The sequence below is a fragment of the Oncorhynchus kisutch genome, linkage group LG12 (assembly GCF_002021735.2).
Source record: "Oncorhynchus kisutch isolate 150728-3 linkage group LG12, Okis_V2, whole genome shotgun sequence".
In the NCBI taxonomy this organism is placed as follows: Eukaryota; Metazoa; Chordata; class Actinopteri; order Salmoniformes; family Salmonidae; genus Oncorhynchus; species Oncorhynchus kisutch.
The window spans coordinates 54,362,363-54,389,906 of record NC_034185.2 but is presented as its reverse complement, the minus strand read 5'-3'; the positions used below and the strand labels follow the sequence as shown (position 1 = coordinate 54,389,906).

The window sequence follows — 27,544 nt, the reverse complement described above, 5'->3', positions numbered from 1 at the left end:
AGGACCCGGTGAAGAAAGAGAGAGGGGGAGAGAGAGGGCCCGGTGAAGAAAGAGAGAGGGGGAGAGAGAGGGCCCGGTGAAGAAAGAGAGAGGGGGAGAGAGAGAGCCCGGTGAGAAAGAGAGAGGGGGAGAGAGAGAGCCCGGTGAAGAAGAGAGAGAGAGGGAGAGAGAGAGGGCCCGGTGAAGAAGAGAGAGGGGGGAAGAGAGAGCCCGGTGAAGAAAGAGAGAGAGGGAGAGAGAGGGCCCGGTGAAGAAAGAGAGAGGGGGAGAGAGAGAGCCCGGTGAAGAAAGAGAGAGGGGGGAGAGAGAGAGCCCGGTTGAAGAAGAGAGAGAGGGAGAGAGAGGGCCCGGTGAAGAAAGAGAGAGCGGAAGGAGAGAGGGCCCGGTGAAGAAAGAGAGAGGGGGAGAGAGAGGGCCCGGTGAAGAAAGAGAGAGGGGGAGAGAGAGGGCCCGGTGAAGAAAGAGAGAGGGGGAGAGAGAGAGCCCGGTGAAGAAAGAGAGAGGGGGAGAGAGAGAGCCCGGTGAAGAAAGAGAGAGAGGGAGAGAGAGGGCCCGGTGAAGAAAGAGAGAGGGGGAGAGAGAGAGCCCGGTGAAGAAAGAGAGAGAGGGAGAGAGAGGGCCCGGTGAAGAAGAGAGAGGGGAGAGAGAGAGCCCGGTGAAGAAAAGAGAGAGGGGGAGAGAGAGAGCCCGGTGAAGAAAGAGAGAGGGGGAGAGAGAGAGGGCCCGGTGAAGAAAGAGAGAGGGGGAGAGAGAGAGGGCCCGGTGAAGAAAGAGAGAGGGGGAGAGAGAGAGGGCCGTGTGAAGAAAGAGAGAGGGGAGAGAGAGGGCCGGGTGAAGAAAGAGAGAGGGGAAGGAGAGAGGGCCCGGTGAAGAAAGAGAGAGGGGGAGAGAGAGAGGGCCCGGTGAAGAAAGAGAGAGGGAGAGAGAGAGGGCCCGGTGAAGAAAGAGAGAGGGAGAGAGAGAGAGGGCCGTGTGAAGAAAGAGAGAGGGAGAGAGAGAGGGCCCGGTGAAGAAAGAGAGAGGGGGAGAGAGAGAGGGCCCGGTGAAGAAAGAGAGAGGGGGAGAGAGAGAGGGCCCGGTGAAGAAAGAGAGAGGGGGAGAGAGAGAGGGCCGTGTGAAGAAAGAGAGAGGGGGAGAGAGAGAGCCGTGTGAAGAAAGAGAGAGGGGGGAGAGAGGGCCGTGTGAAGAAAGAGAGAGGGGGAGAAAGAGAGGGCCGTGTGAAGAAAGAGAGAGGGGGAGAGAGAGAGAGGGCTGTGTGAAGAAAGAGAGAGGGGGGAGAGAGAGAGGTGGGACCATATGAAGAAAGAGAGAGGGGGGAGAGAGATAGAGAGGCACGTGTGAAGAAAGAGAGAGGGGAGAGAGAGAGAGAGAGAGAGGGGGGGCCATGTGAAGAAAGAGAGAGGGGGGAGAGAGAGAGGGGGGGGCCGTGTGAAGAGAGAGAGATAGGGGGACGTGTGAAGAGAGAGAGAGAGGGGGGGGGGGGGCGTGTGAAGAAAGAGAGAGGGGGAAGAGAGAGAGAGAGAGGGGGCCATGTGAAGAAAGAGAGAGGGGGAGAGAGAGAGAGGTCCGTGTGAAGAAAGAGAGAGGGGGGAGAGAGAGAGAGAGAGGGCCGTGTGAAGAAGAGGGGGGAGAGAGAGAGAGAGAGAGGCCGTGTGAAGAAAGAGAGAGGGGGAGAGAGAGAGGGCCGTGTGAAGAAAGAGAGGGGGGGGGAGAGAGAGAGGGGGCCGTGTGAAGAAAGAGGGGAGAGAGAGAGAGAGAGAGGGTCCGTGTGAAGAAAGAGATAGGGGGGAGAGAGAGAGAGAGAGAGGGGGCCGTGTTGAAGAAAGAGGGGGGAGAGAGAGAGAGGAGAGAGGGCCGTGTGAAGAAAGAGAGAGTGGGAAGAGAGAGGGCCGTGTGAAGAAAGAGAGGGGGGGGGAGAGAGAGAGAGAGAGGGCCGTGTGAAGAAAGAGAGAGGGGGAGAGAGAGAGAAAGCGAGAGAGAGAGAGAGAGGGGGGGGTGTGAAGAAAGAGAGGGGGGAAAGAGAGAGAGAGAGAGAGAGGGCCGTGTGAAAGAAAGAGAGGGGAGAGAGAGAGAGGGGGGGGGAGAGAGAGGGCCGTGTGAAGACAGAGAGGGGGAGAGAGAGAGAGAGAGAGAGAGAGAGAGAGAGAGGGGCCATGTGAAGAAAGAGAGGGGGGAGAGAGAGAGAGAGAGGACCATGTGTAGAAAGAGAGAGTGGGGAGAAAGAGAGATAGAGAGAGAGAGAGAGAGAGAGGTGACCTCAAGGCAACCTGGAACACACAGAAACATCCTCTCACAGTATATATGGGTCAGGCTATCTCTCTCCTCCTCTCTCACTTTCTCTCTCTCTCTCTCTCTCTTTGCTCTCTTTCCCTTTTTCTCTCTCTCTCTCCTTATCCGCCACTCCCTCTTTCCGCATCTTGATGACTCCGATAATCTCCCTGTTGCCGTGAGATTAAAAAGAAAACCGCCCTGTTTTATGATAACATTTGTGGGATAAACAAAGTTGTCACAACCTCCTCTGTCTCCTTCCTCTTTAATCTGCTTTCTTTGAGTTCCAGCAACAATTGTTAGGTTGTTATACAATGTTTCCATTGTGTGTGTGTGTGTGTGTGTGTGTGTGTGTGTGTGTGTGTGTGTGTGTAGGCAGCAGGCGGGCAGGCAGGGTTTCAGTACTTAGTCAGGCAGGCAGGGTTTCAGTACTGAGCCAGGCAGGCAGGGTTTCAGTACTGAGGCAGGGTTTCAGTACTGAGCAAGGCAGGCAGGGTTTCAGTACTGAGTCAGACAGACAGGGTTTCAGTACTGAGTCAGACAGACAGGGTTTCAGTACTGAGCAAGGCAGGCAGGGTTTCAGTACTGAGTCAGACAGACAGGGTTTCAGTACTGAGTCAGGCAGGCAGGGTTTCAGTACTGAGTCAGACAGACAGGGTTTCAGTACTGAGTCAGACAGACAGGGTTTCAGTACTGAGCAAGGCAGGCAGGGTTTCAGTACTGAGTCAGACAGACAGGGTTTCAGTACTGAGCCAGGCAGCATAGTGAGGAGAACCAGATCCAGACAGAGCTGAACCAGAGCTGAACAACCCATTAAAATAGATGCAGATCAGCCACCCCGGCCGGCTCTGTCTGCTTCACATTATGGCAAGGATTCCTGCGCCATTATTCTTAAAATGTCTCAGTGTAGTAGTGCTGATCGAGAATCAGTTGTGTATTTTATAACATAGTGATTACGATTATAAGAATAGGGAGGACCTGATCCTAGACCAGCACTCCTACTCTGAGACGCTGTATGAATGCAGCCCTGAAACCTGTAAGAAATTGCAGCCGCCCCATGTCTGCTTCACATTACGGGAAGGATGCCTTGTGCCTTGGCTCTGTATCATTCCACTGAGGGATCCCGTGTTTATTTAAGAGAAGAAAGAGCCACATTAAAAACAGTGGGATAGTGGAATAGCAGCGCCTGATGATTCCAAGCTGTAGCATGGGAGAAGTGTGTAGGGAGTGTTTTTTAAGGAGTGAAGGATGGCGGTGGTAGTAAATGATGATGGAGGAATTCCTGTTGTTCTCTTAGTACGTAAAACTACAGGTCCCTGGACTTTCTCTGTCTCTGTCTCTGTCTCTGTCTCTGTCTCTGTCTCTGTCTCTGTCTCTGTCTCTGTCTCTGTCTCTGTCTCTGTCTCTGTCTCTGTCTCTGTCTCTGTCTCTCTCTCTCTCTCTCTCTTTCTCTCTCTCTCTCCAATTTAAGGGATTTATTAGCATTAGTTCCAAAATAATACTGTCTATATGCAGTTTTGTAACAATGTGCAAATAGTTTCTTTCTCTCTCTCTCTCTCTCTCTCTCTCTCTCTCTCTCTCTCTCTCTCTCTCTCTCTCTCTCTCTCTCTCTCTCTCTCTCTCTCTGTCTCTCTCTCTCTAGTCTGTCTGTCTCTCTCTCTGTCTCTCTCTCCTCTTCCTCTCCTCCTTCCCTCTCTCATGCTGTGAGGCATTGATCTACGTGTTCATACTGAATGACATGTGACATACATGAGCAGAGTGTGTTGCTCAGACCTCTGTGGTACCAGATGGACTTACCTAGAAAGAGGGGACAAACACTGCCTGAGGTGGCTGGCTGAACCCAGTGCCCCTGTGGGAGCTGGCGGAGGGGGTAGTTTGTAGACAGGAGGGCAGGAGGGTTGTGTGTGTCCTGTGGAGCAGGGGGCAGAGTGTCCCTGAGGTGAAGCAACAGGCTTTCTCAGGCGACTCTCTGAGGTCACCCCGTAAACAGCCCTGGGGAGAACACACACACATTCTAGACACACACGCACACGCAACACACACACACACACACACACACACACACACACACACACACACACACACACACACACACACACACACACACACACACACACACAGCCCCAGGAGTTATTGGCAGGTTGTGTGTGTGTGTATGTGTGTGTGTGTGTGTGCATGTGCGTGTGCGTGTGAGCGTGTGTCTAGAATGTGTGTGTTCTCCCCAGGGCTGCATGTGCGTTAGATCCTCAGGTAAAAAGAGTAATCCTCTCCGTCAACTCAGACGTCATCATGACTTTACACTCACGCCTAATGCACACACACAGATTGACTCACACACTTACACACTGATTGGGCCGACCTGCTACTTGTCCTATTTTATCTGACAGTCAGCATCACAGTTCATGGCTGATGAGGTGTTTGACTGGCTCGAGAGAATATGACTGGGTTAATGTGTGTGTGTGTGTGTGTGTGCGTGCGTGTGTGCGTGTGCGGGTGTGTGTGCGTGCATGCGTGTGTTCACAGGTATCACAATTGCATCTTTTTATCATAGTGAAGACTGAAAGAACATGGAGAACTAATAAAACAGGAATGAGCTTACATCAGCAGCAGCTGGTGTGTGTGTGTGTGTGTGTGTGTGTGTGTGTGTGTGTGTGTGTGTGTGTGTGTGTGTGTGTGTGTGTGTGTGTGTGTGTGTGTGTGTGTGTGTGTGTGTGTGTGTGTGTGTGTGTGTGTGTGTGTGTGTTGGCGTAGGTAATGTACTTACATGCAAAACAGTCCTGTCTGTCACAGGAGTGGATGTTCCTGCTCTGCTGTTCCACTGTAAAACCACAGTAACTCTACAGCTCTCTCTCTCTCACCTGTTTAAAAGCCCTTCACTTCAGTTGGCCCACGGGTTTAGCAAGTGTATGTTTACTTAGTATTTTCTAATGACAGTTGAGTGGTGGATCTAATTAGATTTGTTGCAGCGGTCATTGGCGTCAATTAAGAACTCACACAAATACAATGAAAGATTTTAGTCGTTGTTCATTTGGGTATTTTTTTAGTTTGGGTGTTTTCCATCAGGTAGGACAACGGACAGCATCTCAACTTCCTTTATTCTCTGTGATCAAAATCCAACTGTAAGTTTCCATGAAAAGAGACGAGGATAAGAAGACAAATCAAAGAAAGAACTCCAAGGTGAAACAGGACAGACATTTATATGAACCAGCAGCATTTCATTGTAAGAACTCTGCCTTGAAGCACACAGTATGTCGATGCATATTTATTTAACTAGGCAAGTCAGTTAAGAACAAATTCTTATTTACAATGGCAGCCTACCCCGGCTAAACCCGGACGACGCTGGGCCAATTGGGTGCCGCCCTGTGGGACTCCCAATCACGGCCGGTTGTGATACAGCCTGGATTCGAACCTGGGTATCTGTAGTGACACCTCTAGCACTGAGATGCAGTGCCTCAGACCGCTGCGCCACTCGGTAGCTCAAATACCTCAATGCATAGCTTTCAATTATTGAAACATCTCCCTTGAAATGTTGTTGAAGTATAACTGTGTAGCTACAGCACTCTCTCCTGTCTGTGTTTCTGACTGAAGCACAAATGATTTCATCTTGGCTAATGTTATTATGTGAGACATTACCATAATAGTGTTGCAGCCACAGTGTTCTTTTCCCGTTTAAAACTCTGGCTCCAGTCATTGAACCAAAGCACTTTTTAATTAGGAATTTAATGACCAATAATGCACTTGATCAGCCAGACCTAATTTCATTTAGACTCAGACAAATCAGATGAACGTTGTCACTCTCTTTTGTGTCACCGGAGGGGGGCAAATTGGTCACATTTACCCATTTTAGCTTTGAATGAATAATTGTTTTCAGTGATTAAATCCGTTTTAGTGTAATGTTTTGACAATTTAAATACGTATAATGTTTAGAGGAGACGTTAATAATGTTTTCTCTGTATAAAATACAGCACATTAGTATTAAGTCAAGCTGAAAATTATTGTAAACATTGAAGAAAATTATATTTTCCAATAAAATCATCTGTGTTTGATAAACCTATTACTAATGACTGTGTGCAAAAATTATATATACAGTGGGGCAAAAAAGTATTTTGTCAGCCACCAATTGTGCAAGTTCTCCCACTTAAAAAGATGAGAGAGGCCTGTAATTTTCATCATAGGTACACTTCAACTATGACAGACATTTTCCACCATCATTTGCAAATAAATTCATTAAAAATGTGATTATCTGGATTTTTTTTTCTCATTTTGTCTGTCATAGTTGAAGTGTACCTATGATGAAAATTACAGGCCTCTCTCATCTTTTTTTAAGTGGGAGAACTTGCATAATTGGTGGCTGATTAAATACTTTTTTGCCCCACTGTATATATATTTATTACCGTTATTTTACCAGGTGAGTTGACTGAGAACACCTTCTCATTTACAGCAACGACCTGGGGAATAGTTATGAGACAACAAATGTGTGTGAATTTAAATTATTTATTTCACACTACTAGCAGTGGAGTGCTGGGTTGTCCCAGCTGAGGATGTGAAGCTAGCGGCCGTGAGGGGCCATGTAAGGGGCCCTACCAGGGGGGCATGGTGTGAGGATCAGAGCTGCAGCTGCCCTGCCAGTGTGGCTGGTAGATGACAAAATGCTAATCCTAATTTCAGCCCTGGTCTGTCTAACTGACTGGTCCTGACAGATCACCACAGTGCTGCTGATCTGATTCACTCACTAAGTCTCATTCCCCCATAAGCACTCCTCACAGATCAGTCACCTCTCCTGCTCTCCCTCCCTCCCTCCGTTACTCATTCACTCACTCAGTTGTCACTCTGCCCTCCTGTCTGCCTCGGTACATTTTTACAAAACTATAAACCAGCAGTGTGAGGAGCCGTCTTTCCCTCAGTCGCTCGCTCTCTGTTTCTCCCTCTCTCTTCCTCTCCTCATACTGTATCTATTAGTATTCATGAATGATAGTTTGTCGTGGTTGGGGCTGCTGATATGCCACCGCAGCAGACTTATTTATCTATTTAAGATGACCACGAAAAACGTAGACTAAAAACCTAGGAATCAATCAATCTGCCGTTATTAATACAATGTAAAAATGTAATGATTGATGATTGAAATATTGAAATAACATGGGCGAATGAGAAAAACAAATGTATACCATTTAACGGCAACAATAAGGCAGGCACTAGGGATGGGGTGTGAGCCTTTGGGTCTGAGCAGATGAGAATTGAGTCATCGTTGTGTGTATTTGTCTGTACCGGTAAGTTGCTGTTCGTATGTGTATGTTTGTATTTGGTGTGTGGAATAAATACAAATTAAAAGACAAATAAAAATGAAGATGACCATGAGGTGGGACAGCCCACAGCCCCCAGGGCATGGCAGGGAAACCCCCTAAAGGTCACCCAAGCCACCCCCTACTCTGTCTATCCACTGCTTAGGAAGACCCAATAACACACACAGTTGTGTGGGGGGAAAGCAAATGATGCTGTGAACCATTTCAACCAGGAGCGGCAGCCTGGCATAACCTTAACGCTGCCCTTTAAATAACGCCTCTCTTTGTCATCTGTTCAATTCCTCCTGATAGTGAGGAGAGAGAGAAGGCAGAGAAATGATGATATTCTCCTCTTCTGATCAGAAGCATAGCCCTATCAAATCTGTTTTATGTTTTGCCTGATTGGCGTTAGTTTTATCCCAAATTCTGTTTTCTCCATTATGTTTTTCCAGGTTTCCATTTGACCCTGTTTTGTTTTTTTACGCACTCACAGTCCCACTTTTTTAAATAGAAATAGAACTAAATTGGATGTTGTAAATCCACAACAGTGCTTAAACCACATCAGGATACCACTCTTTCAATTTACATTTGTGTGTGTAATTACCCTTTAATTCCAGTGTGCACCTAGCAAGAGGCAGTGGTTTAGCAGGATTTTTGTAGAGTACATGTGATGGTAGAGTTTGCAAAGCAAATACCCACTGGATTGATGCAAATAATCATGATCTCATTCTGCCTGGTAAGCATAGGCTATTTTGTAATTAACATTTAATTGAGAAATCTATACAAAGAGTCACATACACAGACAGGGGAATTCTCCCTGCCTCTTCAGAAAGTTCCAGGAAATACAAATCACTGATGCATTCTGTTCATGTCTTATGATAAACTTGGGCAAATTAATACATGTTCAGTACATTTAGTTGATTCCCTACTAAGTTCAATTACATTTATTGAATATTCATGAAATCTGTTTTCATGTCTGGATTCCATGATTCCATGTGTTCTCAGCATCGCAGATGTTATAGGGCCGTAGAAGCATCTCTCCCCATTTCATTAGGGAGAATCTACCTTCCAAACCTCCCAACTGCCTCCCTCGCTTTTGCTATCATCTGGGACGAGTTTAGAAATCTGACGCAGGAAAACCTTATCAAGAAATATGTTGTTGACTTGAAAAAGAAAAGACGGATGAAGTCGGAAAAAGACATATGTTTGAGAATGAGCAGCCATGCACAATCTCTGGGAGACCTCCAGAAAAGGGCCAGCCAAGATTTCCAAATTAAAATGGCCGCAATGATCAGAACGCAAAATTAGAAGCAGAGAGAAAGTTTTTTGGCTAATAAATATTTGAAAAGTACCCCTGGGGGGACTCCATGCAATGGTTATTACTCTGACACACACAAGTATGTCGTTTTATTTTTTGTTCTCAGGATGTTGTCAGTAGATTTGATTAATTCTCGATGGCAGCAGGGCTTAATGAAAGATTGAAAATGTTTTCCGCTTCCTCCTTGATACACATGCACACGCACACACATGCACACACACACATGCACACACACATGCATTTTTATCTAATGGATGTGTCGTGCTTATCGGCAACTGCTAGACACATACCAGATCAGGGGGACGGGAGTAATCAATTAAGTCACCCCCTCCTCTCCCCGCCTCCCCGGCTTTTTTCTCCCTCTCCCACTCCCCTCTCACCCCTGCCCTCCCTACTTCAGTTCCTAAAGGCTGTTTCCTGCCTGCCTCTCCTCACTCCAATGCACTCAGACCCTGCCGAGACACACACACACACACACACTAGCACCGCTGAACACTCCAGAAGGTGGGGAGGATTTCAGGATCCCGGGAAGATTAAGTGCACAGCTTAGCGCTATCTGACCGCTGTGTCTCACACTTTTTCTTTCATTTTCTCCCCCTCCCTCTCTCTTTCCCTGTCCTCCCTCTCTCCAGGTAGCCGAGCCTAAGCGGAGCGGGTTGGGCGGACCCTCCCTCCTCCACCTCCTCCCACCCATCTTCCTCCAGCGTCCCGGTCCGTGCCGTGTTTGTGTCTATCCGCCGGGGTCGGCGAAGCATGCTGGCAGTATGGACGTGAAGGAACGCAGGCCCTACTGCTCGCTGACCAAGAGCAGGCGCGACAAGGAGCGGCGCTACACGGGCTCGTCCGGCGACAGCGAGGAGTGCGGCAGCGGCGGCGGCGGTGGCCCGGGACCGAGGGTACCCACCCAGAAGTCGTACAGCTCCAGCGAGACGCTCAAGGCCTTCGACCACCAGGACTCCTCCAGACTATTGTACAGCAGCAGAGTGAAGGAGATGGTGCACCGTGAACAGGACGAGTACACCCGACAAGGTACTATTTAGCCTAGTTAGTTATCCCCCTGCCGGTGTGCGTTTGAGCAAGGCACCTAGCATGCTCTAGGGGCGCTGCCCTGTGGCTGACCATGTAGGCAGTGCTTGAGCTGGGCCTGGTACCTACCGGTACAGAGTATCATCCGGCACCTCCATTTTTTATACCACCTTGACTATTGGCTCTAAAATATGATCACCAGGACTGTAAATGTAAATATGATCACCAGGACTGTAAATGTAAATATGATCACCCGGACTGTAAATGTAAATATGATCACCAGGATTGTAAATGTAAATATGATCACCCGGACTGTAAATGTAAATATGATCACCAGTACTGTCAAATGTAAATATGATCACCAGGACTGTACAATTAAATTGAGTACCAGGACCTGTGTCATTCCACTTCAAGCTGTCCGTAGATTTTACACTGTAGTCACGGTCAGCTGTACCTGCTTGAACTCTTCCTTAGGTTGGCCCCTAAGAGGTGAAGTCTGTCTCTGTTTACATACGTTTACCTCAGGTGGGCCCCCTCCATGTTGACTTATGTCACCGAGCTGGGCCGAGGCTCAAATGTTTACCTTAGATAAGGGATAATGGCCGACTACTTCAGATTTAAAGTGCGTTCAAGGACGCGACCGAGCCCTATCAGGAATCAGTTTCTGTGGCTAAGGGACGCGGTGTAATTACATTTACAGTGCACTTATGTCATGAAGAAAACATGTTCTGGCTACGGTTTCAATCCAAAAAGAAAGAATGTCATTACCTCTCTCGTTGGTGTCTCACTAGGTGCTTGTCCTCTGTAGCTCAGTTGGTAGTAGAGCACAGCGCTTGCAACGGCAGGATAGTGGGTTCGATGCCACTCGTGTGTAAAAGTGTATGTATACATGCATGACTATAAGTGGCTTCGGATGAAAAGGTCTCTGCTAAATGGTATATGATAGCTGCATGGTTAGTGTTGAACATGAACACTGGGGCTTGTCTTGCTGATAAGGAGCTCCAGGGGTAATGTGTTGACAGGTAGATGGGGGTATTGGGGTAAGGAAAGGGGTAACAGTCTGGGTAGGTTGGGGCTATGTATGGCATCCTCCCCATATTAACATACATGAGACAGATGGGGGCGGCAGGTAGCTTCGAGGTTAGCGTGTTGGGACACTTTTATTTTATTTCACCTTTATTTAACCAGGTAGGCCAGTTGAGAACAAGTTCTCATTTACAACTGCGACTTAAGGTGCTGACAAGGTAAAACATTTACATTTTTGCTGTGCCCTTGAGCAAGTCTAATTGCTCCAGGGGCGCTGTACAATGGCGACCCACTTTTGTGTAACAGAAGAAATATAAGCATCCCCCAAATTATTATAGCGACACCCTCTCTGCCTCTCGCTGGCTGAGCTAGTCCCCTAAGTGGGCCTCTCGGTCACTAGACTTGTTGACTTGTTGGGCCACAGCCATCGCTCGACAGACTTAATAACTTAATGTTTAACTACTATTCAAAGCCTCAAGGCTAAGCACCTCTTTCTGTCTCCTCGCCCAGTACCTGACTGTAACATAGGAGCTTATGGTGACACTATGCTAAGCTAATATAGCTAGCACCGTTTGTTTATTCGGTATATTAATATGGTGACACCATAGAAATAGAAGGAGTAGAACGGGTTTTGAACCTATTTGACCATTCTATTCATTCAAATTCTATGGGTTTGACGTTGGCCTAAATGATTTGGTCACTTCAGAAATAATAGTGGGACAGTAGTCATTTGTGAAACTTAATGGACTAAAGCTGGAATAATTCGAATTGTTGCCCATCAGTGATAAAATAAAAAAGAGGGATTTTTGTAATTATTAGATTTTATAACGCACAGCGAGCGCATAGATCTGAAACTGTTTTGAACTCGTGACATGAACTGGTTTGTGGAAAGATGGAGGCAAAGTGTTTTACCAGGTCCATCCATATTTTCCAGAAACATAACAAAAGTACTTCATTACTAGTTCATTGATTGTTCCTCCACTCCAATTAACAATTCATAAATAGTGGAGAGAAAAAAAGGTAATGACTTTAATTATCTTATCATGTACATTTTCATTGCCACACTAATTGGCGTTCATTTAAAATTAATATAATTTTAATTGAACTGCAGTGACTATCTTAGTTATGTCTGTAATTAACAAGCCTTTGTAGTCACTCTTATTCCTAGATCAAAGATTTGCTCCAGACAGTATTTTATCCACAGATTTAACAGTCAATATTCTATCCTTCTTATAATGCAAATGATCTCAGAGGGAATTTGGAAGATGTTTAATTTTTTCTGATCAACCAATGATTTGACCGTGCTGTGAAACTTCTGGATTCTACTACCACGTGGGGCATGGCATGCAATCAGAACCAATTCACAATGAGGATGACTTATATGTAGCTTGAGAATGACATTTGAATATTTGAATCTAAATATAGTTAAATAATACTCCACCCTAAATGAGATAAAGAATGTATTTGTCTGAATCTTGGACCCTTGAATATTTCGATATTTTAAAAAGAAAGAAGCCATAGTTGTTGTCACTGTTATGGACATTTTACCCAGGCCTATGGAATACAGTAGCCTCTCACTGAGATACAGGTATTACGTTTATATTAGTCATTTTCACAACTGCATAAGTAGGATGGCTTGAAACACTTTCCATTATCCCAGAAAGAGTGAGTATTAACTAGTCTGAGCTGGAAGAACATGTTCTCAGAGTGAATATATACTAATCTAATAAGGATTCAAAGTAATATAATACAATATATTATTGAAGCAAAAACTATCACAAAATATGGTCACTAAATTATATACTAAATTATATATGATAATCACTGAATAGCAGCAGGAATAATATTTTTTACAAACATTTCACAAATGTTTATTTTGTTTAATATTATTCCTGCTGCTATTCAGTGATTATCATATATCATTTAGTGACTGTATTTAGCAATATTTTTTTTATATATAAATACGGTCACGAAATGATATATGATAATCACTGAATTCCAGCAGGAATAATATGTTTTACAAACATTTCACAGCATTTATATGTAAAAAAAGAATATATAAATGCTGTGAAATGTTTGTAAAAAATTGTATTCCTGCTGCTATTCAGTGATTATCATATATCATTTTGTGACCGTATTTATATTTATATATTTTTATGTATATATATGTTCAGGCATGTTCTTAGCCAGCCCATTCCTATCACCACGGCAGCTAAACCCACAGAATGGAATGCAGTCTAGATCTAAATGTAGGTGTGACATAAATGTCTTTAAGCGAGAGAAAAGAGTTTAGCTTTGCAGGAAATCATTAACGTTGGTTAAAAAAGGAACTAAATGAATTATGTATCACAGACTCTATTTTTAATTGGATCATGTTTTAAAATTCCCCAACATAAAATGCAAGCCACTTCAATTGTAGTAGAATGTTTAATAGGCCTAAGATGAATTATACAGTGTATTGTTGGTTGTAGTCATAGAGATCCTATACAATTATATAGTATTTAAATTCCTAATTCTATGCCTGTAGTTGTGTTGGCATATGATGTCCCAGATAATGAAATAGTTCATTTTGATCCATGGTTACTGTGTCTTGTACAATTTGTAACAAATGTAGGAATTTCTCTCAGATATTTCTAAGTACTTTGTTCTATGACATATTCAGATTTTTCTTTTTCATGTTGAGAAAATATTTAAATCTGTAAAACAATACTAAAACGATCATATTTATTCATGTTATTATTCATAACACAAATATGATTATGTTATTGTTTTATTAGGGTTATTTGTAATGTGTTGTATGTTTTGATTCATTATTAGTTCTGTATAAATTAGACATAAAGGCCTTAATGTGGAACACTTCCCTAACTCCACCCTGATGACTTCATACGGTTGTTGACGGCTGTTGTTGCTGTTTGTCTTGTTGTGGTGGCGGCGTCGCCTTTGAAGTAGGGACTTTACGCTTTCAAGGCCTTGAGATATTTATGAAATCACCAAACAGATTGGAAGTGCCTTAGCTACCAGTCTATCTGCCAGGACAACATAACAGAGTAGAGCAGCCACCATCTTCTCTCCCATCTGCACCACATTACCCCTCCCCGAGAACACACATGCACACAAACACACACCATATTCCGTCTGCCTGCGAGAGGAAGACACTCTTACTAAGTCTCTGTACGCTACACTTGGGATTGTTATCTGTTAATTCATTGAAAAATATTTTGCCAAATATTCTCTGATTAATTTTGGGGGTTTCAACGAATGGTTGCCATAGAGATAGCAGTAATTTGATTATTTCTGTGGCTCCAAATCTACTGTATTTAATGTTATACTGCTTAGTTAAACTACTGTACCTTGTTACTTGTGTTTTTTTGTGATGTAAATGAATTGTGCCTGGATTGTTTTCTACAATACTAGTGGGTCTTGAATTCCTTTCAGCCTGCATAATGTTAGCGCATTAGATATAACCAAAGTACAGCCACATATGAGACCAATCATTAACACAGCTACCGCTGCCAAACATGAATTTATTTAGCTTTCTTTCTTTCTTTCTCACTCACTCTGTCTCTCCGAGTTGATAAATTGCAGACAGTATTTGTATTTGCTTCATGCATTGTAGATGATTGCTGTGTACCCACAGGCCCTCCATTGATGGTTTGCCATTTCCTACACGCCAGCCAACATTATTAACCCGCAAGTAATGCTTTTATAGGGCATTTATCGTTGGGCCTTGTGGGCCTGGCGTTGTGCCCTCCTGCACTGAAACAGTGGCTAGCCCAATGGGCCGTTCCAAGGTGCTCTTTGTTGTTGGGTTTTGCTTTAGCGTTATACAGTTTGTTAGCTCTCCCCACTGGGCACAGACGTCAATTCAACGTCTATTCCACCACGTTGATTCAATCAGTTTGTGCCCAGTGGGCCAGCACTGAAGTGCCCTTTATGGTTTCGCTTTATGTTAGCATTGTTCGAACCTTGTTTTTGTTATGCTAACGAGTTCAGCTTGAGCTGTGGAATGCGTTCTGCTCTGCCTAAGCAACATGGACTGTATCATAGCGTGCTATTTTGCGCTACAGCATTAGGCCTGTGTTGTTTCAGTTGTGTTTCAGCGATGTTTTGTTTTGCATTAGGAGACTATAGATTCCCCTTCGGATGTTTTGTTTTGCATTAGGAGACTATAGATTCCCCTTCGGATGTTTTGTTTTGCATTAGGAGACTATAGATTCCCCTTCGGATGTTTTGTTTTGCATTAGGAGACTATAGATTCCCCTTCGGATGATATGTTTTGCATTAGGAGACTACAGATTCCCCTTCGGATGATATGTTTTGCATTAGGAGACTATAGATTCCCCTTCGGATGTTTTGTTTTGCATTAGGAGACTATAGATTCCCCTTCGGATGATATGTTTTGCATTAGGAGACTATAGATTCCCCTTCGGATGATATGTTTTGCATTAGGAGACTATAGATTCCCCTTCGGATGATATGTTTTGCATTAGGAGACTACAGATTCCCCTTCGGATGATATGTTTTGCATTAGGAGACTACAGATTCCCCTTCGGATGTTTTGTTTTGCATTAGGAGACTACAGATTCCCCTTCGGATGATATGTTTTGCGTTGGATATTTCTTTAGCGTTTGGCTCGCTCCTCCAACGCGGTATAAATTGCCTTTAGCAAGTCGTGTTTCACTGAAGTATGTATCGTTTTAGTTGTTTCGTCATGCTCTACTTCAGTCTTTAGAGCAGGGGGTAGACTAGCAGATTTTTATCAGAGTGGATGGTCGTGTGGCCAGAACATAATTACCATAATTGGTCGAACACTGTAAATTGATGACAACTAAGCCCTAAAAGAGATTGGATTTGAAATAACAATCCTTTTATACCTTGATGACATTGAGACACGATCCCATATGTCCCTTCTATTCGTGGGAATGCTTAGGAACAGATTTGCTGAATTAAACTAGTTTTGATCTGAATTACTGGTGATTTTAGTCTTCAGGGGGCCCCATAAAATAAAAGTTGAGGGTGTCTCCCTCCGTTTGATAATGAGAGTTTTCCATTAGGTCGTTGGTCCTATGATGCTGAAAATATGGGGAGTTCTGCTAACTGCTAGCATGTTTTCAGGGGATCTGCTTGAGCAAGGCGAGATGCAGAATCACTCATCTTAATCATATAATAATTCACTTTTGGGATGCAAGATTTGTAGATGAGTGATTCTGCGTAATCCTACTGCAATGTAGTCGATCCCAAACATGCATTGCGTCTATCCTACCCACTAACATTGTTAGCTAGTCAGGCCTGGTCGTGGTAAGACACAACGGTCGGGGTCCTGGGAGTCCAGCGTGGGACCCTGGGTAACAGAATGTTAAGCCCCTGCAGTTATCTGAGAGTCAGATGAAACCTGATAGTCCCTTTTTTGCACGCCTAGGAGCTAGCGCTGTTTACAGAAGCTGTGTTTTCACTGGGGATTTCAGGTCAGTTGATACTGCACCCCACTAACCCCCATCACAAAAAAAAGTCGGTACAGGATTTATTTGTATTTTCTCTCTCTCTTTCTTTTCAAGCCCGTGCAGGATCTTTTCATTACTCAACACCTCCAGTCCAAATGACTCCCCAGATGCTAGCTAGGCCCCATTTACCTGTCAGCTTCTATTTTGTTAGCACCTGGGAGATAGCTCTCCCCCTTCTCTTCTCTGTGGCGTCCCAAATGGCACCCTATTCCCTATATAGTGCACAACTTTTGACCAGAGCCCTATGGGTCCTACACCCTATTTCCTATATAGCTTCCGAGTGGTGCAGCGGTATAAGGCACTGCATCGCAGTGCTCGAGGCATCACTACAGACCCTGGTTCAATCCCGGGCTGTATCACAGTCGGCCGTGATCGGGAGCCCCATAAGGCAGCACACAATTGGCCCAGCGTCGTCCGGGTTGGGGGGGGGTAGGGGGTTAGGCTGTCATTGTAAATAAGAATTTGTTCTTAACTGACTTGCCTAGTTATATAAAAAATATAGTGCACTTGGAACACAGCCCTCTTCTCTTCCAACTGTCTATATATCTGTCATGTGTGCTCCCTTTCTGGCCTCTAGGTTACCAGGCTGCTTGTTGTGGCGCACACCTGTCACCATCGTTACAGAATGATGCCTCACCAAAGGGAAGCATCAGGGAGGTTTTTTTGTTTTTGTGTTGGAGGTGATGTCGGGTCCGGGTGTCAGAACTGGAGCTACCTGGGATTCCCATGCCTCGGAGAGTTCGATGGGTTCCCATGCCTCGGAGAGTTCGATGGGTTCCCATGCCTCGGAGAGTTCAATGGGTTCCCATGCCTCGGAGAGTTCAATGGGTTCCCATGCCTCGGAGAGTTCGATGGGTTCCCATGCCTCGGAGAGTTCGATGGGTTCCCATGCCTCGGAGAGTTCGATGGGTTCCCATGCCTCGGAGAGTTCGATGGGTTCCCATGCCTCGGAGAGTTCGATGGGTTCCCATGCCTCGGAGAGTTCGATGGGTTCCCATGCCTCGGAGAGTTCGATGGGTTCCCATGCCTCGGAGAGTTCGATGGGTTCCCATGCCTCGGAGAGTTCGATGGGTTCCCATGCCTCGGAGAGTTCGATGGGTTCCCATGCCTCTGAGAGTTCGATGGGTTCCCATGCCTCTGAAAGTTCGATGGGTTCCCATGCCTCGGAGAGTTCGATGGGTTCTCATGCCTCGGAGAGTTCGATGGGTTCCCATGCCTCGGAGAGTTCGATGGGTTCCCGTGCCTCGACCGAGGCAACCGGGGAGGTCTCAGCCGGCTCATCAGGCTCTCACTCCTCAGGCGGTTCGTCAGGTCTCTGCGCCGCAGCGGAGGTGACCGGTCCGCTCCTGTTCCCCGGGATCGTCCCTATGGTTGGTGTCCTGCGGCTGGAGCTGAACGCGGCTGGAACCGAACGCGCCTGGGAGGGGGTACTGTCAGGTGTGCTCCCTCTCCAGCCTCTAGGTCACGAGGCTGCTCGTTATGGGCGCACACCTGTCACCATCGTTACACGCATCAGCGCATAAGGACACTCACCTGGACCCCATCCCCTCCTTGATTACCTTCCCTATATATGTCACTCCCTTTGGTTCCTTCCCCAGGCGTCATAGTTTCTGTTCCATGTCTGTGTGCTGTTAGTATTTCTTGTTCTTTATTATGTTCTGTTTATTTTACTAAAACACTCCCTGAACTTGCTTCCCGACTCTTAGCGCATATCGTTACACTATCTATCTATCTATCTATCTATCTATCTATCTATCTATCTATCTATCTATCTATCTATCTATCTATCTATCTATCTACACTATTTATACAAAAGTATGTGGACACCCCTTCAAATTAGTGGATTCGGCCATTTCAGCCAAATGCTGTCAGGTGTATAAAATTGTGCACACAGCCATGCAATCTCCATAGACAAACTTGCCCCCCAAGAAATGGTTTGTCAAGATCGGTGTTGGAGGAACTTGACTGGCCTGCACAGAGACCTAAACTCCATCGTACACCTTTGGGATGAATTGGAACGCTGACTGCGAGCCAGGGCCTAGTCGCCCAACATCAGTACCCGACCTCACTAATGGTCTTGTGGCTGAATGAAAGCAAGTCACAATGTTCCAACGTCTAGTGGAAAGCCTTCCCAGAACAGTGGAGGCTGTTATTACAGCAAAGGGAGGGATCAACTCCATATTAATGCCCATGATTTTGGAATGAGATGTTTGACGAGCAGGTGTCCACATATGTAGTGTATCTATCTATTCAGAACAAAAATATAAACGCAACAAGTAAAGTGTTGATCCCATTTTCATAAACTGGAGTAAACGATCCCATACATTTTACAAAAAGCTTATTTTGCTCAAATTTTGTGCACAGATTTGTTCACATCCATGTTACTGAGCATTTCTAATTTGCCAAGATAATCTATCCACCTGAGAGGTGTGGCATATCAAGAAGCTGATTAAACAATATGATCATTACAAGGTGCACCTTGTGCTGCGGACAACAAAAGGCCACTCACAATACCACAGATGTCTCAAGTTTTGATGGAGTGTGCAATTGGCATGCTGACTGCATGAACGTCCACCAGAGCTGTTGCCAGATAATTTAATGTTCATTTCTCTACTATAAGCCGCCTCCAACGTCGTTTTAGAGAATTTGACAGTACGTCTAACCGGCCTCACAACCTCAGTGTAAACACGCCAGCCCAGGATCTCCACATCTGGCTTCTTCACCTGCAGGATTGTCTGAGACCAGCCTCCTGGACAGCGGATGAAACTGTGGGTTTGCACAACCAAAGAATTTCTGCACAAACTGTCAGAAACTGTCTCAGGGAAGTTCACTTGCGTGTTCGTTGTCCTCCATCTTGACTTGACTGCAGTTCGGCGTCGTGACCGAATTCAGTGGGCAAATGCTCACCTTCAATGGCCACTGGCACGCTGGAGAAGTGTGCTCTTCATGGATGAATCCCAGTTTCAACTGTACTGGGCATTGTGTGGCGTTGTGTGGGCTGGCGGTTTGCTGATGTCAACGTTGTGAACAGAGTGCCCCATGGTGGGGTTATGGTATGGGCAGGCATAAACTATGGACAAAGAACACAATTGCATTTTATTGATGGAAATTGAAATGTACAGAGATACTGTGACGAGATTCTGAGGCCCATTGTCGTGCCATTCATCCACCACCATCACCTCCATGTTTCAGCATGATAATGCACATCACCATGTTGCAAGGATCTGTACACAACTCCTGGAAGCTGACAATGTCCCAGTTCTTCCATGGCCTGCATATTCACCAGACATGTCACCCATTGAGCATGTTTGGGATGCTCTGGATCGACTTGTACGACAGCGTGTTCCAGTTCCCACCCATATCCAGCATCTTCGCACAGCCATTGAAGAGGAGTGGGACAACATTCCACAGGCCACCATAAACAGCCTTGTCAACTTTAATCTGGTCACACCAGATACTGACTGGTTTTCTGATCCACGCCCCTACCCTGTTTTAAAAGTTATCTGTCACCAAAATATGCATATCTGTATTCCCAGTCATGTGAAATCCATAGATTATGACCTAATGATTTTATTTCAATTGACTGATTTCCGTAATATGAACTGTAACTCAGTAAAATCTTTAAAATTGTTGCATGTTGCTTTTATATTCTTGTTCAGTTTATATAGCCATCTATCTATCCATCTGCCACTGGTCAAATACTGTACAAGTAAGGCTTGGGAAGGAGGGAGTGGGTTTGTCTGTCTGTTTCTCAGTGCTAGGATGGATCTGAGGGTCGGGGGGCTGGAGGTCAGAGGGGCCTTTGGGGGGTTGGGGGCGATATTAGGGCTGAGAATTGCCAGGGACCTCACGTTACAATATAATCACTATACTTGGTGCTGATACCATATGTTTTGCAATTCGATACTGTGATTTTATTGTGATTTGATGTTCCAAACATATTGCTCACTATATGTCTGCTGCAGAGAGACGAGAGAGAGCCAGGAGAAAACACACGTTGATCACTTCTGAAGACACATTTTGGTGCAGGTGCAGCCAGCTAGCGTAAAAATAATGTTGTGATAGTCAAAATGATACGATATGATATATGGTCAGAAATATTATCCCGATATGTAACTGTATAGATTCCCCACTCATCACTAGGAGAAAGGGTCAGGAAGAGGTTTTAATGTGACAGATGATCTGTTAGTGACAGGATTCAAGGTGTTTTCGCTTTACTGCCAGTCTCAAGTTAGATCAGCTGTACTCCCTGTGTTCTCCTGTTAAAGGCCACTGAATTGCTCTCCCTGGTAAATGCTAGCTCTCTTAAATATCTCTGAAATACTTGACATTTAGAAGAAAAGACTCCAGCTCCTCTCTTATTGAAACTATTGATGTCCTCAACCTTGTTCTTTGTGAAAGAGTCTATAAGATCCTCCATCTTGTTTCCTCTCCTCTCTCAAAACTCCCTTTATTCTACTCTGTACTTCCTGTATTGTCTTGTAAAGGGGCACTAGTTTTTCCTTTGGAAGGCATTTATTGACCGGTATACATGTTCAGGGCTCTAGTTTTGACGACTTCTATCTCGTTTCCTCTCCTCTCAGGGCAGAACTTCAACCTGAGACAACTGGGGATCTGCGAGCCGTCCACGCGCCGCGGCCTGGCCTTCTGCTCCGAGATGGGCCTCCCCCACCGCGGCTATTCGGTCGGCGCCGGCTCCGACGTGGACACCGAGAACGAGGGCGTGATGTCACCGGAGCGTGCCATGCGGCTGTGGGGCCGTGGGGTGAAGTCGGGCGGCCGGAACTCGTGCCTGTCCAGCCGGTCCAACTCGGCCCTGACCCTCACCGACACAGAGCACGAAAACAAGTCGGACAGCGATAATGGTGAGTCCGGTCGGTGTGCACAACACACATTTGATTTATCCCTCTCTTTTATCTCGCCTTCCTTGGCTAGGGAGAGTGCACACTCCCCGGCACGTCCACTCTGACACTGAGGGATCGGTGAAACACAGTTGTTGGGAAAGAATGTTGAATGAGAGTTGGTGTCGCTCAGCGTTCCTTTCCTCTTGTGACCACTTCACTTGAGAAGATGCAGCTGTGAACTTGACAATGAGAGGATTTGAGGGAACTCAAGAATTAGTGTGAATACATACTGTAAGTGTATGTCGGCATGTTCATTGAAGCCCACTGATTACTGAAGGTGAAGGGTTAACCCCAAGGCGTGGTGACAGACAGAGCAAAGCACATGTTGCTCCTAGTGACGGTTGGATTATGACTCTCAGGGTTTGACTTTGTTCTGGAGACGAAAGTGAAGAGAGAGAGAACCCTGTCACCTGTTCTCTGTCCTCTACTCCCCCTCTCCTCTGCTCCCCTCTGCTCCCCCCGAGCTGCCAACCTTTTTTTGATTAAGTTTCCCCCGGTGGCCCCTAGAGCGCCATCACAGATAGCTTTGTGTCTCTGTCTCTGTCTCTGCCCCTCTCTGCATATCTCTGTCTCTCTCTCTCTCTCTCTCTCTCTCTCTCTCTCTTTCTCTCTCTCTCTCTCTCTATCTCGCTGTCTCTGTCTCTCTCTGTCTCTCTCTCTCGCTGTCTGTCTCTGTCTGTCTCTGTCTCTGTCTCTCTCTGTCTCTCTTTCTCTCTCCCGCATTTACCCCTTTCCCTCACAGCCATTATATCAGCTCCATTTACCCCCCAGTCTCTCTCCTTCACTCTCTGGTTCACCTAGTCCAGTGTTAGGAGTGTATCTCTGGCTGAGTGAGCTCACACAATGGTTGATTAGCAGGCCTTGGCGGTTTGAAGTGCACATGTGTGAGGTTTGAACGGGAGGAGGAGCGACACTCTTCTTTCGCTCCTCTCTCTCCTCTCTCAGAGCGGCCATGACTTTTTCGTTTTGTGTTATTTTTCAAAGAGCACTTGTGTGACAGGTGGCGTTTTATGGCACTCTTTGGCACTCTAAACCACAGAGTTTTGAAATAATTTGTTTTCATTGTTCCGACACCCACAAATGTTATTTTAGTATCTCATTTTTATTTATATGTTTCTTTAGATCATATTGAATGGAAATGTGTCAAACTATTGGGAGTAAGAAAACAACAACGTAAGAACAAACCTGCTGACAATGTCAGATTCGTACCTTTAAAGACATGAAATTAAAAATATTTTAATGAACATAATTAACAAAATTTTACCTGCATCTTCATGAAACTACATTCATTAGTCGGTCTCTAGACACCTCGGCTTACAGGTGCTGGGCTAACCTTTAAAATGTAGACGTTACAAAGCTGTTCTAGGACTGGAATCCCGGCGGTTCTAGTGATATAAAGTTCTTACCTAACCACTTCCATTAGGAGTTCCTATACCTTCATTAACACCTCTTTGGCTTCATTAAGAACAGAAAAAACAATAAAGTGCTGAAGTTGTGCGTTTCTATATTAAATGCCATTAGAATGTGAGTCTGCGTGCCCCAGAGTATAGACAGGCCCAGATAGGAGGAAATTAGTAGTGGTTGGAATAGATTGTGTCTTAAAATAGTTGATGTTAGGAAAAGGAATTCAGCTGTTATTGTGTGTGTGTGTGTGTGTGTGTGTGTGTGTGTGTGTGTGTGTGTGTGTGTATGTGTGTGTGTGTGTGGGGGTGTGTGTGTGTGGGGGGGGTGGTGTATATGTGTGTGTATAAGCCTCTCAGACAGGTTCTGAGTGTCATGTTTGCATTGAGGCCTGGCCATTGTTTAGGTCTGGTGTTCAACAGTGTTGCAGTGAATCTGCAGTTGTCTCGTTAAACTAGGACATGTGCTGTAGGTGTTCCAGTTCCCCAGCTAACAGCTAACCAGTGACAGGTGTGGCCCTGCAAAATGCACAGATTACACAGAGACTGGAAAGTGCTCATGACATTCAACAGAGTGGTATGGATAGAGTGGGTGTGTGAGTGCACTGTGGTGGCACCTGGAATTTTTACTGGCGCAGCGTGTTTGAAGATCCAGCCGAGAACAGGATAAAGGATAAAGATGGTAACTGTTCTCTCTCAGAAGTAGGGGGGCTGTGAAATCCAAGGTTGCTGGGCCACGGACCCCCCTGTCTATTCACTTTAAAGGCACACACACACACACACACACACACACACACACACACACACACACACACACACACACATATACACAAACACACACACACACACTCACAAAGATGCACACACACACACACACAAACTCACAAAGACGCACACACACACAGACACACACACACACACACACACACAAACACACACACACACACACACACATACACATACACACACACACACACACACACACACACACACACACACACACACACACACACACACACACACACACACACACACACACACACATACATACACATACACACACACACACTCACACACACACACACACAGACAGACACACACTCTCTCCTGTCCCTTCCCCAGCCATATCAAAAGGCTCCCTGTTTACATGTGCTTGGCGTCTCACGTAGCCAGAGCCGTGGAAGAGAGTGTGTCCAAATGATTGACACACTGTTTGGTTTTCTTCTCCACCTCTCCCTCTGTCATTCGCTCCTTCCCAAGGTTAAAGCTTGTCAGCACCCAAAGCTTGTGAGGTCATTGAAATTCTAAACACGGAGTTACAGCCAGTACAGCCAAACTGGTCTTAAATACAGTTAACACTAAAAACATTGTATTTGGCTCAAGACATTCTCTAAGACCTAAACCTCATCTGGAGTTGTGTATAAAGGGTGTGACCATTGAGATTTTTAGGACGATCAACTCCTAGGTATAATTTTGGAAGGTCAATAATCATGGTCAAGTCATATTGACAAAGTTATTGTGAACATGGGGAGAGGTACGTCTGTTATAAAAACACGTTCTGCGTTTTTTACACGAACGTCAAGTGTACTAGTTGTCAGGCTTTTGAGCTTGTCTCATCTTGATTACTGTCCTGTAATATGGTCAAGTGCAGCAAAGAAAGACCTAGCAAAGCTGCAGCTGGCTCAGAGCAGAGCAGCACACCTCGCCCTTAACTGCACGTACAAAACTAACATCAACAACATGCAGGCCAGTCGTTCCTGGTTCAGGGTTCACGAGTGATTAGCTTCTTCTCCTAGCTTCATGAGAAATAATACTGTGATGAAAATTCCAGATTATCTGCATAATCAAAGTTCATTCAGCTCAGACACACATACATACCCCGCAAGACATACCACCAGGGGTCTCTTCACAGTCCCCAAGTCCAACACGAATTCACGGCAACGTCCAGTATTATACAGAGCCGTGATCGCATGGAACTCCCTTCCAGCTCCAATTACTTCTTTGTATATCGTTGTATTTTAAATGTGTGTGACTGTCCTTGTCTATCAGTCTATCAGTGTTCTGTTACTTGTCATGTTTGAGGTTTTTGTGGGCCCCAGGAAGAGTAGCTGCTGCTTCAGGAAGAGCTAATGGGGATCCGAATGAATCGAAACCAAAAGCTAAACAGGTCCACTTTTCGAAGCTTTTCACCAGTCGGCAGACAGTAAAGTTACACACACGCAAGCACATGCACACACACACACACACACACACACACACACACACACACACACACACACACACACACACACACACACACTCTAAGACATTACAGTCCCTGTGCTTACACGACGGGGCTACCAGCCCGCTCTACTCTGCCTGACGACCGTCGACAACTTCAAACGTTCCAGGAACTAATTCCATTTAGGATAGTCGGGATAAAGGCAGGATAATGTAATGCGGTCTGTGACCAACCGCGGAGGAAGGAGCGGCCTTCATCCCTCTGTCCCTCCGTCCGCATGTTTCTGTCACACTCCTCTTTTCATTACTGTTTCTCAGGGAAGTTTTCCTCTCTCTTTTGACCTTTTTTTAACTTTCTGCCTTTTCCCACTTTAACAAAGAACCCATATGGCATCAAGCAAATACACACCAAACCAGAACAAAACAGGATGAAAGTTTCCATAGTGTTCCTACTCCCTAGCCTTCGTCTCCGTGTCTTATGACTGTAACCGAGACGAAACCCTGGGAGGACACAGGAGTCACCTGAGCACCGTGCTCTGCTGTGTGGTTCTTTGTTGTGGTTGGGAGACGATGGGAAGAGAAGGAGACAGAAAACAAAGAGCGAGAAAGAGAGACGGAACACAAAAGAGACGTCTCTGGAGTTTGTGCTTCCTGGGGGAACCTGAGTTGAGGATGCGCCCCTGCGCCCTCCTTGCCCGCACCACCCCCCTCGTGCCCACCGGTACCCAGGAGTACCGTGCCTGCCACACGCCATGAGCCACAGGAGACAGGCACCGGGTTAGGCATGAAAGAGAGAGAGAACATGGATGAGAGAAAGAAGAGATCTGACCGCACACACTTCTTCTGTTTCTCACGTCTCTTGTGGATTGGGCTGTAAGTTGTCTGGGGAGAAACCAATCAAACAATCAGCTCACTGGAAAACCTCAGTGGAGTTACCAAACTCCATCCGTCAACAAACTCCATCTCCCTGCTGTCTCCCTTCAGCTGGCCCATCCTAAAAACGCAGACGGAAAACAGTTAAGAATTGTGCAGAAGTGTAAGTAGTTTACATTTCAAAAACGACATAAAGATGCACACATACACACACACACACACACACACACACACACACACACACACACACACACACACACACACTGCTTAAAATAAGTCCAACGTCATACAATAAACATGGCTCACAGCTCTTTCATCTTGTGTGTGTTTTCCCACAACTGTCTAGGAGATCATGATATGTACGTACCCCCCCCCCCCCCCCCCCCCCCCAGATGAGCGGTTTCAAAATGCTTATTGTAGAGGTCTGTGGCTTCCCCTTTAACAATATTTTTTTTGTTTATGTGTCAACAGCAATCTAAACCCTGTGAATATCTTAACCGGCTTAGCTCAGCCTGGACCCTCTGTCTCAGCTGCTATCAGCTAGTTATCCCCCAGGATCTGATGCAGCCAAGACACTCAGTCTCAGTTACTATCAGCTAGTTATCCCCCAGGATCTGTTGCAGCCTGGACACTCAGTCTCAGTTACTATCAGCTAGTTATCCCCCAGGATCTGATGCAGCCTGGACCCTCTGTCTCAGTTACTATCAGCTAGTTATTCCCCAGGATCTGTTGCAGCCTGGACCCTCTGTCTCAGTTACTATCAGCTAGTTATCCCCCATGATCTGTTGCAGCCTGGACCCTCTGTCTCAGTTACTATCAGCTAGTTATCCCCCAGGATCTGTTGCAGCCAGGACCCTCTGTCTCAGCTACTATCAGCTAGTTATCCCCCAGGATCTGTTGCAGCCTGGACCCTCTGTCTCAGCTACTATCAGCTAGTTATCCCCCAGGATCTGATGCAGCCTGGACCCTCTCTCTCAGTTACTATCAGCTAGTTATCCCCCAGGATCTGATGCAGCCTGGACCCTCTCTCTCAGTTACTATCAGCTAGTTATCCCCCAGGATCTGATGCAGCCTGGACCCTCTGTCTCAGCTACTATCAGCTAGTTATCCCCCAGGATCTGATGCAGCCTGGACCCTCTGTCTCAGTTACTATCAGCTAGTTATCCCCCAGGATCTGATGCAGCCTGGACCCTCAGTCTCAGCTACTATCAGCTAGTTATCCCCCAGGATCTGATGCAGCCTGGACCCTCTGCCTCAGTTACTATCAGCTAGTTATCCCCCGGGATCTATTGCAGCCTGGATCCTCAGTCTCAGCTACTATTAGCTAGTTATCCCCCAGGATCTGATGCAGCCTGGACCCTCAGTCTCAGCTACTATCAGCTAGTGATCCCCCAGGATCTGATGCAGCCTGGACCCTCAGTCTCAGCTACTACACCTGCATTGCTTGCACACCTGCACGTGCTTCTACACCTGCATTGCTTGCTGTTTGGGGTTTTAGGCTGGGTTTCTGTACAGCACTTTGAGATATCAGCTGATGTACGAAGGGCTATATAAATAAATTTGATTTGATTTGATTTACTATCAGCTAGTTATCCCCCAGGATCTGTTGCAGCCTGGACCTTCAGTCTCAGCTACTATCAGCTAGTTATCCCCCAGGATCTGATGCAGCCTGGACCCTCACTCTCAGCTACTATCAGCTAATTATCCCCCAGGATCTGTTGCAGCCTGG

At 45.9% G+C, this 27,544-nt stretch overlaps 1 protein-coding gene across 1 annotated transcript in view; it reads left to right on the top strand.

The window, feature by feature from the left end:
* The window catches only part of tenm3 (teneurin transmembrane protein 3), a 380,000-nt gene that overhangs the window by 81,537 nt on the left and 270,919 nt on the right, over positions 1–27,544 (top strand). Inside the window, exons 2-3 of the mRNA XM_031836697.1 lie at positions 9,498–9,894; positions 21,002–21,283. Coding sequence (XP_031692557.1) covers positions 9,630–9,894; positions 21,002–21,283 — 547 coding nt within the window. The 5' untranslated portion in view covers positions 9,498–9,629. The remainder of the gene's footprint in view (positions 1–9,497; positions 9,895–21,001; positions 21,284–27,544) is intronic.